The 16,221-nt window shown below is 42.2% G+C and overlaps 1 protein-coding gene across 1 annotated transcript in view; it reads right to left on the bottom strand.

The window, feature by feature from the left end:
• LOC115540248 (nucleosome-remodeling factor subunit BPTF) overlaps positions 1 to 16,221 on the bottom strand; it is a 138,922-nt gene that overhangs the window by 119,636 nt on the left and 3,065 nt on the right. Inside the window, 3 exon segments of the mRNA XM_030351391.1 lie at positions 12,742 to 12,910; positions 13,281 to 13,332; positions 14,604 to 15,426. Coding sequence (XP_030207251.1) covers positions 12,742 to 12,910; positions 13,281 to 13,332; positions 14,604 to 15,426 — 1,044 coding nt within the window.

Raw genomic sequence — 16,221 nt, 5'->3', positions numbered from 1 at the left:
CCAACTCAAGGCTGATATACCCGTCGTTTGAAGCAAACTGGATATACACTCATACTTGTGTTAACAATAAACATGGACATCGGTTGCATTGTGCAAGATTAAGCTAGGAAACTGCAGACTAGCAGCAAGCTCATTACACCAAGGCAAAATAATAGGGACCAAGACCATCTCAGGGCGAAGCAAGACACCTCCGCTTCGCGTCGGGGTCCGGTTCGCCCTGTCTGGGCTTATTTTTCCGATAATGACCTGCTGCGTTCTGTACAACATTATCCCTTACATATATCAAATAAGTCCAGACCAACATAACGGTTGTGTGCGAGAGAGATACGGATGTACGCTTACCACTTTTGTCAATTCCATATACCGTATACAGTACATCCGGATGCATGATAGGAATAGATTTATTCCGATTAGAAATCGAATCGGATCAGAAGTGTCCATGTAAACGTGGCTATTTAGCTTCTATTTGACTAGGTTAACAATTAACATTAAAGGTATGATGGGTAGCTACTTGAACAGTAGCCTGTTTGCTATTGATGGGCTAGCTAGTTATTCAGCCTTTTCGGCAGCCTACTTGGTACATGCAAAAACACATTAAATACATTTATGAGGGGGCGCTGCTGAGCTTTAATGGAGTAGGACGTGAGTTTAGAGGCTCCTGCCGATTTCGATTTAAATTGTAATTCATCTGCGCTTTTTAGTCACATATTCTGTCTTTTTTTACTCCGCATTACTTTTTGGTTAGGAAGTTTGATTCTGAACTGCGTAAAATGTATACAAAAAACTCTAAAACTCGCAATACTGTTCAGACACACCTGCGGCCCGGTCCACATACCGCGACCGCGTGCTTGGGTGAGCCATCGGCTCCTGCACAGACCGCCGCGACTCACGCTAACCTCGACACCACCGCCCGCAGGCTCGAGTTGCTGGCCTCACTGAGGAAAGATATTACAGATATATTTAAGAAGGAACTTCAGGACACTCTCGGGGATGCTTTGTCTACTATCAAGCTCGACCTACAAGCGGTGAAGACACAGCTGGCGAACGATAGAGCTGCTACCAATGCTACCGTGTCCGAGCTGAAAGGTACGGTTGGAGAGATTGAGCCCTCACTCACCGAGTGCTCCGACGACATCGCCGAGATGAAAACTACTATCAAGTCCCTTACAGCTAACGTAGCCAAGCTGGAAAATAAATGTGAGGACTTGGAGTCCAGATCAGCGGAATAACATCAGGATAGTGGGAGTACCGGAGGGCCCTGACACCTGTACCACTACTGCTGTAGCCGCCTTACTGACGGAGGCGTTCGGTCTGGTAAAGGAGCCGCTTTTGGACCGGTCCCACCGGACCCTCCAACCCAAACCCAAGCCCCGTGAGCGTCCACGAGCCATTGTGTGCAGATTTCACTACTTCGGTGACTGTGTTGACGTTCTGCGCCGCGCCAGAGAGCTCCGACAGATTAAAGTCAGAGACATGACCATCTCAGTCTTCCCTGACCACACCGCCAAGATAGCCCGGGCTCGGGCTGCATTCAACGAGGTCAGGCGCCAACTCTGTGGCCTTGACGGTGCTCGGTATGGACTGATGCATCCAGCGCGACTTCGCATCACATACAACGGTGTTGAGAAGGACTTCGTTTCAGCGGAGGAAGCCAGCGGCTATGTCAAGACTCTGATCTCCGAGTGAAACAATATGTGAGCTTTTTCAATATAACTTGTTTATCATTGCGCGTATACTGTTGAATAATGTCGAAATCGGCGGGAGATTTTTCTCTCTTTTTCATGCTCTGTGTAGTCTCCGGGTTGTTCAACGCTATTGTGGACAACTTTTGGTTATTGTGGGAAACACTGCTGTCTCCTCTGTTCTGTGGTTATATGGGGACTTTGGGTGTATTTATGTTTAGGGGTATGTTGGGGGGAGGGTGTCCCACTTTGGCTCTCTATGAACATTTACATTATGTTTTTTTTTTAAATGGTTAATAGCAATATAGATCCCAGCATTGCTGGGTCAGGCACACCTCTCAGATTTATCAGTTGGAATATCAGAGGTATGGGTAATCCTATCAAAAGATCTAAGGTTTTTGCACATTTGAAACGTTTAAACTCCGATTTAGTGTTTTTACAGGAGACTCACCTTCGCACTAAAGATCACCATAGATTACATTGCCCTTGGGTAGGTCAAGTCTTCCACTCAAACTTTAATTCAAAGGCTAGAGTCGCCGCCATTTTAATTAACAAAAAAGTTAACTTCTCATCCACTGATGTTATTGCTGATAGGAATGGCAGATACCTCATGGTTGCTGGTACCCTAATGCAAAGAAAGGTTCTGTTGGTAAATGTATATGCTCCGAACTTCGATGATGTTGAATTCGCTAACAGATTGCTGAGTAACATCCCCTTCTTTAACACACACCTGCTGATCTTCGGGGGAGATTTAAATTGTGTTTTTGACCCAATCTTGGATCGGTCTAATCCTCGCAATCTGACTCAATCTGCTATGTCTAAAACATTTTCTGATTTTATGAAACAGAATGGGCTTATTGATCCATGGAGGGCTCGTAACCCTTCTATTAAAAAATTCTCTTTCTTCTCCCAGGTGCACCATTCATACTCTAGGATCGATTACTTTTTTATTGACAATACACTTGATTTGTGCGTAAATTCATCTGATTATTTAGGTATTGTAATATCAGACCAAATTATTAGACCAAATTATTTCTTACTCTGCTCTCTCTAATAAAAAGATTAATGCTAGGCTTAATATACTTGCATCTGGGATTAGTAACCTTGATCGAAGATGTGCACTGAACCCCTCTCCCGAACTACTTAAGCAGCGTGTTGAGTTGCAAGCAGAATTTGATCTTATCTCAACTAAAGAGGCAGAGCGCTTGTTACTATACAGTCGTGGTTCATATTATGAACATGGCGACAAGGCAAGTCGTTTACTGGCACATCAGCTACGACGACAGGCCACTTCCCGTTTGATTCCTAGTATTAAAAATACTTGTGACACTACTACTATGGATCCTCTCGAAATTAATGCTACTTTTAAATCATTTTATTCGTCATTATATGAATCTGAATTTCCTACAGACAACACTGAAATGAACAAATTTCTTCAGAATCCGTCTAATCCCGTCATTGGTACTGATACTGCCACGCATCTGGACTCCCCACTCTCTCTTGAAGAAGTATCAAATGCCATTAAAGCTATGCAATCTAACAAAGCCCCAGGCCCTGATGGGTTTCCGATTTAATTTTTCAAAACTTTTATTGGTAAATTGGCACCGCTGCTTTTATCAGTATTCAACAAATCCTTGGACAGTGGATTATTACCACCAACCTTGACACAAGCCACTATTGCTCTCCTTCTCAAAAAGGACAAAGATCCAATTTCATGTGGTTCCTATAGACCATTATCTCTGCTTAATGCTGATGTAAAGGTGTTGGCTAAAGTAATTGCATCCCGTTTAGAGAGTGTGCTTCCTCATATTATATCCGAAGAGCAAAATGGTTTTATAAAGGGTCGTCAATTGTTTTTTAATATCCGTACACTTTTCAATATAATTTACTCAAAACATTCGGCTGAACTTCCTGAACTTGTGATTTCTTTGGATGCTGAAAAGGCATTCGATAGGGTAGAGTGGGTGTGCTTGTTTGCAGTTCTGAAGAAATTCGGATTTGGTGATAAATTTATCTCTTGGATTCGCCTCCTTTATTCGTCCCCTAAAGCAAGTGTCCATACTAATGATGTTTATCCAGATTATTTTGCCCTTTGACGTGGATGTCGCCAGGGTTGTCCTTTATCACCTTTGCTCTTTGCCATCGCTATCGAGCCTCTATCTATTACATTAAGATATTCTCCCTTATTCAAAGGAATCACCCGTAATGGAATTGAATACAAATTGTCGCTGTATGCGGATGATTTGCTACTGTATATAACTGATCCTACACTCTCTATCCCTGCTATTTCAAGCATTCTGAAGAACTTTAGCGCTTTTTCAGGTTATAAATTAAATTTGGGGAAAAGTGAGTGTTTTCCCGTTAATACTGCAGCATGTCATATTCAACAGTCAGATTTACCTTTTCAATTTAATCCATCAGGGTTTAAATACCTAGGTATTAATGTGACTCGTACTTTATCTAGCCTTGCATCTGCAAATTTCACTCCCCTTATCTCAAAGATTACATCTGATATTCAGAGATGGGGTAACCTCCCCCTATCATTAATTGGCAAGATCAATGTTGTTAAAATGAATATTTTACCAAAATTTCTATTTTTATTCCAATCAGTTCCTCTTTTTCTGCCAAAACATTTTTTTGACTCACTGGATAAGATAATTTGTTCTTTAATTTTGGGGTGGGAAATCACCTAGGGTTCGTAAAACTTTACTGCAGAGATGCAGACTTAGTGGAGGTCTTGCATTACCTAATTTTCTAACTTACTATTGGGCAGCTCACATCCATAAACTTTGCTATTGGTTAAAATCTACTGAATCCTCTTGGTGTAAATTGGAACTGTCATCCTGTAGGGGATCTTCGATACCTGCTCTACTTTATTCTTCTTTACCTATAAAACCCTCTCTATATACTGATAATCAAGTGGTCCTTAACACTCTCAAAATCTGGTATCAATTTAGACGGCACTTTAAATTTGTAGCTGCATCTTCCTTGGGTCCTTTAAACAACAACCATCTATTTCCTCCATCGCTTTCGGATTCGACATTTTCAGTGTGGTATGATAAGGGTATTACACAATTCAGATATTTATATGTAAATGGTGTCTTTGACAGTTTTGCCAATTTGTCATTTCGCTATGACCTTCCCGTTACTCATCTATTTCGCTATTTTCAAACTCGTAATTTTGTGGCTAAGCGTTTCCCTAATTTCCCCTCTTTACCTCCTGAACACCAGTGGGAAACCATGCTTTCATTTGTCCCTCATCGCAGAGGAATCATTTCAAAGCTGTATGGTATTATCTTAGCTTTTAGCGACCACTCTAACGCTAAACTTAAGTGTACATGGGAAAGGGAGCTGGGAATACAAATACATGAGGAGTCCTGGGAACAGGCCATAGAGAGGATACGATCTACCACCTCTTGTGCTCGGCTTGGACTTATTCAATTTAAGGTCTTACACAGGGTACATTTTTCCAAGTCTAGACTATCTGAAATATATCCGGAAGTGGAAGACAAATGTGATAAATGCCATGGCTCTCCTTGTCATCTTAGGCACATGTTGTTTTTTGTCCTGATCTGTATGGTTTCTGGGTGGGTTATTTTGCTATTATGTCCTCTGTTCTTGGGGTTAATCTCCAACCTTGTCCTCTGATTGCTATATTTGGGATTCCTGACCCTACACTTGCACTTAACCCTACACAAAAGGACATTATAGCTTTCACATCCTTACTAGCAAGACGTTCCTTATTGTTACATTGGAAGTCTGTTAAATATCCTTCTATCTCCCAGTGGCTCAAAGATGTCATGTTTTTTTTGAGAAATTAAGTACACGTTAAGAGGTTGTACAGTCAAATTTTTCTCCAAATGGCAACCCTTTATTTCCTATTTCACTAATTTAAAGGTACTACCTAATTGATTGGGTGTCTTATTGTTGTATCTTTTGTATTGCATAAATAACCAGTAATATGTGTGTTGGTCATGTTGAGCTGAGTGGGGGCGGGGGTGGGTGGTTGTTCTTTGCTTATTACACGGTACTCTGTAATTCAATTTAATTGTTTTCTTCTATATTCCTATCGGAGTGTTTTTTTTTTTTTTTGTGGGGGTATTTTGGTTGTTTATGTGTGTATATGTGGCCGTGTGCATATGCATATGTTTAAAAAAAAAAAAAAGGTAAACTGTATTTCCGTGACTGTAGTATTGTAGTGTGTTTTTCCAATAAAAATCTAAATATAAATACATTTATGAAATAAATGATATATTGCTGTGAAGATATGATGTTCGTGTTTTTTTCTCTTTCTTTCCAGAGAAAGCATTCAAGTCACTTGGCAAGATACAATGCCATCACAGTCCCTCGAAAAAGTAAAGCTGAAAACCCAATTCCAATGCATCTCGACAAAAAGTAAAGCTGAAAACCCTATAAAAGACTGTCACGATCAGCTTTTGCAAAATGCAGTGGCTTATGGAACAAGACATCTCGATCCTCCACTGCTTCAGACATGATAGAGGAAACATGCAAAATAAAAACTGATGAGTCCAAACGACACCCGATGGAACTCATTATTTCTCTCTTTTGAAAGAATCAAAGATGAAGGATAAGGGGCCTTGAGAACTGTATGCACTGCACTGAAGTTGCCAATGCAAGTGTATTTTTTTTATTTATATATATATATATATATATATATATATATATATATATATATATATATATATATATATATATATATATATATATATATATATATAATATTGTAAAATATTGCTTAACTATTCAGTTACCTTAAGTAAGGGGAAATGGAGGACAATTATAGTCCGAGCAGTGACACCACTCACACACACAGACAAGACTTAAAAGTAGGGATGTAACAGTACATGTATTTGACATGTATTTGAACCGTTTCGTGACGGGGTGCTCGGTTCGGTACGGAGGCGTACCGAACGAGTTTCCATGCGGACACATTAGGTAGAGGACCGCATGTGTGGAAAATGCTGCGGCCGCACATGCAGTTACACACACCGTAGCCGTGTTCAAAATCGTTCCCTATTCACTCACTCACTATTACCTATATATTGTCATGATATAGTGCACTATTTAGGGAACGAACAAACGAGAATTAAGACACTACGCTGAACATTTCTAAACGTCATTTGCGTCAGTAAATGCGCCGGGTATTTGTGTGACGCAGACAGATGCAACCACATCATGTTAACAAACCGGGCACTCACGAGGAAAGCTGGAGGTTGTATTGATGTTGAATGTTACATTCCTTTGTTCAAGTTTTTTTGAATTAATTTTGAATGTTAAATATTCTATGTTATATCACAAATAAATTGTTGACATTTCTAAAACGAAAGCCGTTGACTCCACATTAAATGAATTCATTTTCGCGTTTATTCTGCTTCTTCTCCTCCGGAAAAACACGACCGCATTGCATTGTGGTATACGGGAGTAACATGTAGGGTACATCGTATGTACACTCAAATTTTGGGTATTATTATCCTGCAGATAATGTGGATAAGCTGATATTTCTGGCAAAAAACATAAAGATTGAGTGAAAGTCATCAGGGCTAAAGATTAATTAATCTGAGCAACAACTTGAAACTGTTTAGTGTCGCAATTGTTCATTGTTGCACATTAGATAATATATTTTTTAAAAAACTGTCCGAGCCAATGTTATTTATTTTTATTTCTACATTTCAGAATCTTTATATTTTTGAGCAAAATTCTAGCTTTGTATTGTCTAATGTTCCTATTGTAAAAAGCACAGGTGTGTTTTGAACAACTTGAAGCACATGTTATGAAGCATTTATATTGAACATTTTGATTTCTTACTGTACCGAAAATGAACCGAACCGTGACCACAAAACTGACGTACGTACAGAACAGAGATTTTTGTGTACCGTTACACCCCTACTTAAGTGTTCTTTATATTCTATGTTTATACCAGGTTGAGTTCAATTGAAATCGCCTTTCTGGAGGATTTTGCAAAAACCATGGGTTCCCCCCATATTATTAAGATGTATTCCCTGTCATACACAATTCAACTCCCTTAAAATTTCATATAAAATACATGAAGGTAGTTAATGTGTGCCGTTTGTAAAAGTATATGGCCTGTATGAACCCATATTGACCAAGAACAAAATAGATGTAAGACCATCTGATCATATTTAACAATTATGTATTGGGATGCTTGTTGTTATTCTCATTGTCTCTGTATAAATGCATGCTGTAAATGTTGTGATATTTTACTGTATGAGTTTCTCTCCCCAACCTCTAATTCCAGGTACTGCAAACCTTTGGTTGTTGCAGCCCTAGAGGGACTGCAAGAGCGCTTTAAAGACATGATGGCAGAACCCGAGTTGCTGCTTCCATCCTTCTCCCGATATTTAAAAACAGCGTGGACATTTGATGAGAACCTATGAAAACTAGGTAGGAATCTATGTATGTATGTACCTATTTTGGCATTTTTATTTCAGATGTCATCCGCCTAGTTCTTAAAAAACAAAAGTGAACAAAAAAAAGGAACAAGCACATTTATACAAGTTTATATATTTAAAAGGGTAGGGGGTTTGTACCTGGATTAATATATAGGCCTAAAAGGCATGTTTCATATAGATCATGGTTTCTCAATGGGGGCGTTCGCACAATCTAGGGGGGCGCTGGAAACGTGATTCCATTTTTTGGGGGGGATTTTAAACTTTATTTTTATACTTTTTTTTTATTATTTTTTTTGTGATAAAGTAGGCTACCTGAAATAAATAGCCTATTTTCATTTATTAGTTTCTAACCCCTCTACCGTCTCAGCTACCTTTTACTGTCTATGCGCAGTGGAACAGTGATAATACAGCGCGGTTCGGTCCTGCACGCGCCCGGACTCCCGTTACATCAGCTATCGTCATGATCTCTATAGTAACACTGATAAACATAACCCAAGTTTGCGGGTTAACAGTTCAATAACCAACGCAACACAATCAAACATGGCCGATAGCAAGAAAAAAATATCAAAATTTTGTTATAGCCCGTTTTCCTCCTTCCTCTTGTTCAGTTCCAGCTGCTCTGAGCGTAGGTCTCACCAAAAAGACTGTTGCATTTCAAATGCAAAATATATAGGCCTTATTAGGCCTCTGCGTGCGATCTGTTTTCGTGGAGTCCGCTTTGCCCGGGCCGCGGTGCCCGTGGTTCCCGGGCCATTCATTAATTCGTTCACGGGGCATGGCGGGAGTCATGGGAGACGCGGGAGTGGTCGCGGTGCCCAAGGTCACGGTGCCCGGGCCGCAGGGTGCCGCGGCACGACGGGAGACGTGCCCGCACCGCGGTCACGGTGAATGAATGTACAATCCAATAATTTCTCGCTCTCTCGCTCTGGAAGTTTTATTGCATGTCATGAATATTTTTTGCACCAAAACCGAATGCCGAGGGCATTCATTGCTATTAGTGACCAACGCAAAAAAAAAAGAAAAACGATGCAATATAACACGAGTGTGAGTGGGGTTGTTAGTTTGGGGGGGGGGGGCGCCAGAGGATCAGGGTAAGGTCAGGGGGGCGTTTGCTCAAAAAAGGTTGAGAACCACTGATATAGATGAACCCCATAGCCTTATTGTTCAAGGACACTAAATGCTGTTCATGTTGTTCAGGAAAAAGAACTAGGAAATTTGGCACAACCTAGACCGAGTTGTGGCCAGGGAAGTAAAGCTTATCTAATGGGGCATAGAACCTGATGGCTCTTTGCCCTCATAGGTCAGCTTTAGCTGCCTATCCATAACTCTATGCATGTTGCTTCAAATAAGCTCATTACTTTCCTCTGTACTGTACACCGGAATTTCCCTATGATTTATATAACATGATTTCTGTTATCTGTCCCAATATATGTTGTATATTAGGACTCGACTACATCAAGGAACATCTGGAGGAAGCCAATGGATCAAGTACTTCAGATGAAGATGACTTATTTTCAACCATGAGCACAACTCATGGCCAGGAAACTGTTAAACAGCTAGAAGGGTACCTTGCCTCGAAAGTAGACAACAAAGATACTGAAATCGTATCCTTCGGTTTGCAAATTGTCTCTTAAAATCAACACTGCCTTACCAGCCTCTGCTGCGTGCGAACGCCTCTTTAGCACTGCTGGACTGATTTTCAACCAACGAAGGGCAAGGTTGGACGCCAGAAATTTTGAAAGTCAGCTCCTTCTCCAACTAAAACAATATTTTTAATTTAGGTAGGTTATACAGTCATGTAAGGAGTCTGTTTTTGCAAGTTAACAATAGATTGTTAAAGAAATACGTGTCTAATGTTTTTTCCCCCATCCTGTTGATTCCTAACCTAACCTGTTGATTCCTAATGATTTTTTCCGTTTAGTATATTGTGCTTATGATAATTTCAAATGATATCAGTACCCGTTATCACAAATAGAACACATTGTATTTAGAGTGTTGTTAGTGTTTGATTTTTTTAACTTTAATTGATTGGACATAAAGTGCATAAAGGACATAGCAAGACATTGGAACTACATTACACCAAATTACTTTTACTTTTGATACTTAAGTACATTTGAAGCCAAGTACTTTTACTCAAGTCGACGTTTAAAGGGAGTACTTCCACTTTTACTGATAATATTTTACACTAGGTATCACAACTTTTACTCAAGTACGTGGTCTGAGTACCTTGTCCACCACTGGCCGTAACCACTGGGTGCTACTTACCTCCATATTCGGTTCAGCCAGTCAGGAGTTCTAAATGTGCAATGGTGTACCGAGTTTGGTTTTCCCTAAACGAGTGAAAAGACAAGATACTGTCCCTAGGAGATAAAGAGTTACGAGCTCCAGTCCGTGCAAGGCATGAAGACGCAAGATGACATGCTAACTAGGCTGACAGTGTAGCCTGCGGTTCTGCCCAAACCTAGCTTCGCATGATCAGCTACCAGCTTGGAGATTGGCTCCATTAAAAGCGGATCGGAAACAGAAAGAAATGAAATGTCCTCCAGCCCCTGCTGCAGAGCGAATTCAAATCGCCGGCAGAGCGGGCTGGGGGTACCCAGTCTAATACCATAGCCCATCTCAACTATAACCGCATTTCATATTAAATCGCATCGTTTGCTGGGTTATCAACGTTATCTAAGCTGACTTATAGTGCGGGATATTCAATATCAATAACGTTGAGTTCACAAGGGCTAACATTATCTATTCTATTCAAATATCCCGCTACTGGAGGGTTTCCTTTGATATGCGCGTTGAGAGGAGGAGAGGCCGAATCAGCTGTGTATAAGTGTACCCGCGCACCACTTGCATGAATGCGTGCTTGTCTCTGTGTGCGTGTTCGTGTGCGTATGCGTGTAAACGAGAATGTCAGGGAGAAAGAGTGCTATGATGAGATGAATGTGAACAGAATAGGGCTGGGCGATATGACTAAAATATCATATCCCGATATAGGTCATTCATATCCCGATAACGATATATATCACGATATAGCACATTTTCTGTAAATTCAATGAATAAATACCGTATTTTCCGCACAATAAGGCGCACTGGAGTATAAGCCGCAGCAGGTAAATTGAATGATGTGTACATAAGCCGCACTGGACTATAAACCACAGGTGTTTTAATGTTTAATTACCATTAGAGCTGGCCCAAATGCCATTTTTCAGGCTTCGAATACTCGTTCCAGAAAAAAACACCATCAAAAACAACATCAATAATCCCTATATACACTCGCTGTAACCGATTTTGACAGTATCTGCATATTTTGTTGAAGATTTAATAGCTTTTGAAGGTTAATTAGTAGGCCTAAGTAGGTTGAAGTTCCTTAGTCTTTCCCCGTGAAAGCGAACAGCTGTTGTTCCGTTCCAAATCAGCTGTCCTCTGCCGCACCGTTATATAAGCCGCAGAATCGAAAAATAAGAAAAAAAAGGCGCGTCTTATAGTCCGAAAATTACGGTAGTTTATATAAAGTGACCACATGGAAAGGACTAATTCGTAGCCCCTCTTTTAGGTACGAGCTCACTTTGTAATGGCTGGTCGTGTTAGTCCTTCTCCTATTCAGGATTGTCACTTTCACTCTCCTCCATGTTTTTTTGTGCAGCTCGGTGTTCATTCTCCGGGACTACGCCACACATTGTCTACAGACTATGTATGGGAAACACTGCCTGTCTATGAGCGTTATAACAAGCGATGTTGTGGGACTTATTTCAGTTACAGTGATAAAGTTGTATAGATTGCTATGTTGTCGATCATATGAGACAAATGACTAGCCTGGCTCCACCCGCCTAAGTACTTCTGCTCAATTAAAACTTCCCTTCAGTACTACGTCTGGGTCTGAGGTATGTAAGGGGGTTTTCTCAATCCAAATTGTGTGCGTCCAGTCAGCGAACAGAGGGAGTGGCTGAGAACAATGACGTTACAGTCAGCTCTCGTTGACGGACATCTTCACGCACAGTGTATGGTTTGTTTACAGAATGCACGCAACGTAATTCCCAGCCAAACGTTAGCGATGGTAATGGCAGATCCAGAGTGGCACTGGGCAGATCCAATAGTTTTAAACTTCAACAGACATCAGCCTTCAAGTGAGTTAACGTTCGTCAATTGAGTGGGTCCAGACTCTCTGTGCAAATGAAATGAAGTACGAGAGTCTGGTAGGACCAGGCTAACAAATCACTTTGGCAAAAGAAAAATGGTTTTGGGTTCACTGAATCTTTAAAGGTTGGGCATTAGTTTTCTGTAACGGGACACCAATGCCTTTAAACATTTCCTTGAATGTACCACAAAATCCAACATTAATGACAACTCTCAAAAACAGGAGTATCGACCAGATTTTTCATCTTTCCTTGACAACTCCAAAACAACATGCTCAACCCCCACTGAGGAATATGTTCCTTTCAGCTTATTATATTGATCAAAACAATAGTGCTATTATCAATAAACCACTCCTATCTTCTCACTGCTGGTAACTGTGGTGTGAGCCAGAATGCCCCACCCATCGTGGTTTACTAGACGTCTGGAAGAAAAGGCCTTGGTGAGAAGACATGACCAGAGTCCACATGGCCGAGGAGTGACAGCAGAGGTTTCCTCACCATTGGCGGCGGTCAGGAAGCACTTGTTGCTGCCGCGGGCCTTGTTCGTGAGGTCCTCCGTGATGTCCATGTGGGTGTGGATCTCCTCACGCATCTCCTCCAGTGCCGCGTACAGGTCCGCCTCCCAGAACTGCTTGTCCAGGCTGTCAATCAACTCGGCTAGCTGCACCTGCACAGCGGGGGCGTCAATGTGCAGAGGAGGAGGAAAACAGAAGAAGAAGAGCAACGGATGAGAACAAGGATGAGAAGCAAGGAGAAATTTCTGGAAAAAAGCCGTCTAAATCCTGATTTACATTCACTGTGTCTATCGGGTGAGCAGACACGACGAGACCATGGACCTGCGCACGTTTATATGTTAATCTGACCAATGAAAGGCACTAACTGGAAAATCAGAACCACTGGTGCCAAGGGATGCATATGAAAAAAGAAGGACCCCAACTGAACCAACCTGAAGGAATGCATTTAGGATCAAGAAGCCCATCATAAAGAACGGCTCAATAAGGATGAAAGACCAGAGGCAAAGAGAAAGCTGTGTGTACCTTGGTGCTGTAGTACCACATCGTCTTGTCTTCCTTGTCACCATCCTCCTCGCTGTCCAACATGCAGATGAGGAGGAAAGAGGAAACAAGGAGAGAGGAGACAGAGTGCAGAAGGGAAGAGAGATAGGGGAGGATTAAAGCGGTAGCAGGGAAAAATATGAAGAATAAAACAGCAGATGGAGGGAATGTAGAAATGGAAGAGACATGAAAACATGAAAAAGATTAACATTAATAACACCATTTAAACCATAAAACTTCCAATTCCTTTCATTCATTATTGAAAATGTACAGCAGAGCTGGGTGATAAATCAGAAAAAAATAATATCATTGACTTACTGAACCCTTCAATCTAATACCCCACTGCCATCGTGAGACTAAAGTGTGCCAGGGTAATCACAATGAGAGTAGCATAACAATAATCCCATATTCGGTCCAGAAGCATTACTCACAATAATTGCTGCTGTATAAACATATGGCTTCCATTAATGAAATTAAATCCAATAAATGCATCTTTTGACTGCATTCTAAACGAAGGAGTCTTATCAGCACAGATTTAAAGAAATACAATGGGGCCACAGGGTAGGCTGTGCTTAGACAAGCCAGTGGAAGACTTAACAAAATAGGATGGAATAGACTCAGAGAATAAGTCCCCAAGTTGAAAATATGCAGTTGTGATAGAACTCTTCCGGGTTCCTTCCAAATAGTATTTTGAAATATACCTGGATCATTCGAAAAACCTTCATATGACATCTGGATGAACAACAATGTCATATGTAGAAGGTAGTTAATATATAACAGGCACAAGCCTTGTGATCCCGTTGTTAAACATTTGGGGTTTTCCTGTACTTTCATAACAACAATGTCAGTCAAGCATGGCTAGTTATTCCCCCCAATGTCCATTAGGTTTCATGACAGTACTGTAATAATGTTTTATCATACAGTTTCATGGCCATGCATAATTATATTAAAGGGTTTCTTGAGCTTACAAAATGAGACATTTATGCAAGGCTGTTAAGATAATAGGAATGACTCATGGTTAATAACAGACATCCTATTGCAGGATTGATGGTAAAAAGAGGAAAAACGGAACAGAACTCTTTCTACAGGACTGGTCTTTCCTGTGCTGGTCTGACTCTGGCAGATTAAGAGGAAACCAAGAGCCATCGAGGCACACAACTAAACCCCTGAATCCAGACGCTACACACAATTGTTAGCCAAGCAATTTAAAAAAACAAGTCAGAGCTCCTTGAGATTGCTTGAGATTCTAATGCAACGTTTGTAACAGAGACCAGAGTGTAAACCAAGAGCGACACTAGATCTTACACAACGATGCGGCGGTTAAGGAACCAGTACTTCCGGCGGTGGCGGTCGAAGCCCATGGGCAGCTGGCGGATGTACGGCCGATTCCTCTGCACCTCGGGCACGCAGTCCACCACGCCGGCCACCTTGTGCGCCACGCACACCTCGCACTGCCACTCGTCCTCCGGCACCTCCTGAAGCGGCGGCTTGACGCACTCCAGGTGGTACACGGCCGAGCAGGTCTCGCAGCACAGCAGGTCGCCCAGCCGGTGGCACACACGGCAGTGGTCGTCGTACGCCACTACACCCTCCGACATCAGCTCCTCGCGCGCGATGTTGGTGGCCAGGAACTGGTCCACCAGGAACTGCAGCACCTGCACCTTGCTCTCTAGCGGCTCGTATGGGTACTCCTCGCTCTCCTGGCAAGGCAGCACGTGGCGGTACTCCCCGTCGCTCTCGCAGTATGCCCGCACCACCTCGGGCCACGTCATGCCGTCCACGAAGTACAGTGTGGAGTGCACCGAGTCCTTGAGGTCGGCGGGCCCGAAGGTGGTGCTGGAAGTGTCCTCCTCGCGCAGGATAGCCTTCAGCAGCGAGGAGTGCGTCTCCGCCAGCAGCGTGCACTGCTCCTGTCCCGCCAGCGCCGCCGCAAAGTCCTCGAAGCGGAAGGGCGAGAGGCGCAGCACCGAGCCAAAGTGGCGCAGCACCTCGTAGACGGCAGCAACGTCCAGGAGGCGCGCAGCCGGGATGAGGAGGTCCTCCGAGGACTTGGGTAGCTCCAGGGGGGGCACGTCCTTGGCCTCCAGGATGGGGGAGCGGGGACGTGGTGCCCGGCTCCTTCTCCGACCTGAGAGTAAACCAGACTTAGGAGATGTCTCTCTGCGTTTCTCTGTGTAACTAACATGCAGTGGGGTGTGAATGCATCAGAGGTTGCGCTAGACTTTTTCATTGTCCGTCATTTTGACGGACAGGTTCGTAAAAAATCCGTCATTGTCCATTATTATCTGTCATTTTATTTTAACTTTTAAATGGTAATATAGGCCTAGGCCTAAGCTATAATGCTTATATTCAATAGCCTCACTTGTTTTTATTGACTTATTTTCATTAAAAAAAAAAATTCACAGAACAAGCGTGTTTCAATAATAATTAATAATTTATTTATGCATTTCTTTCTGATGGTGAGAACTCGATTTTTCCGCTTTTAAAACATTGCGGCTGTTGTGCCTTAACATAGAACGATGTATGGGCTGTAATGGGCTATTTTTAGCTGAACGAAGACAATTATAGTGAAAATGAACAGTCCACTTATAATTCTTGGTAATCTTCTGTAGGCAGCTCAAACTTTCCTTCTTGCCCGCATGGATTTGAAAAGTGTGCTTGCTTGCTTGAAATCAAACGTATCGATGGATACTGCTGCCGAGGCGATTGTCATTAGATGCTGCGTCTTTGCCTCCGACAGACGACTTCTCGTGGCGGTTTTTATGTTATTTTGAAGGCTGAATCCGCGCTCAGCTGCAACACTTGAGTCGACACTGGGATAACCAGCGCCACTTCAGCCAGCGCTCTAAAATCGGGAAACATTTCCCCTAGCGAAGTGATGAGCAGCTGACAGGAGCCCCTGAACGAGGGATTTCCCGACCCT

Source organism: Gadus morhua, chromosome 3 (genome assembly GCF_902167405.1).
Source record: "Gadus morhua chromosome 3, gadMor3.0, whole genome shotgun sequence".
NCBI classification, from domain to species: domain Eukaryota; kingdom Metazoa; phylum Chordata; class Actinopteri; order Gadiformes; family Gadidae; genus Gadus; species Gadus morhua.
This window is presented reverse-complemented; position numbering and strand designations above follow the sequence as displayed.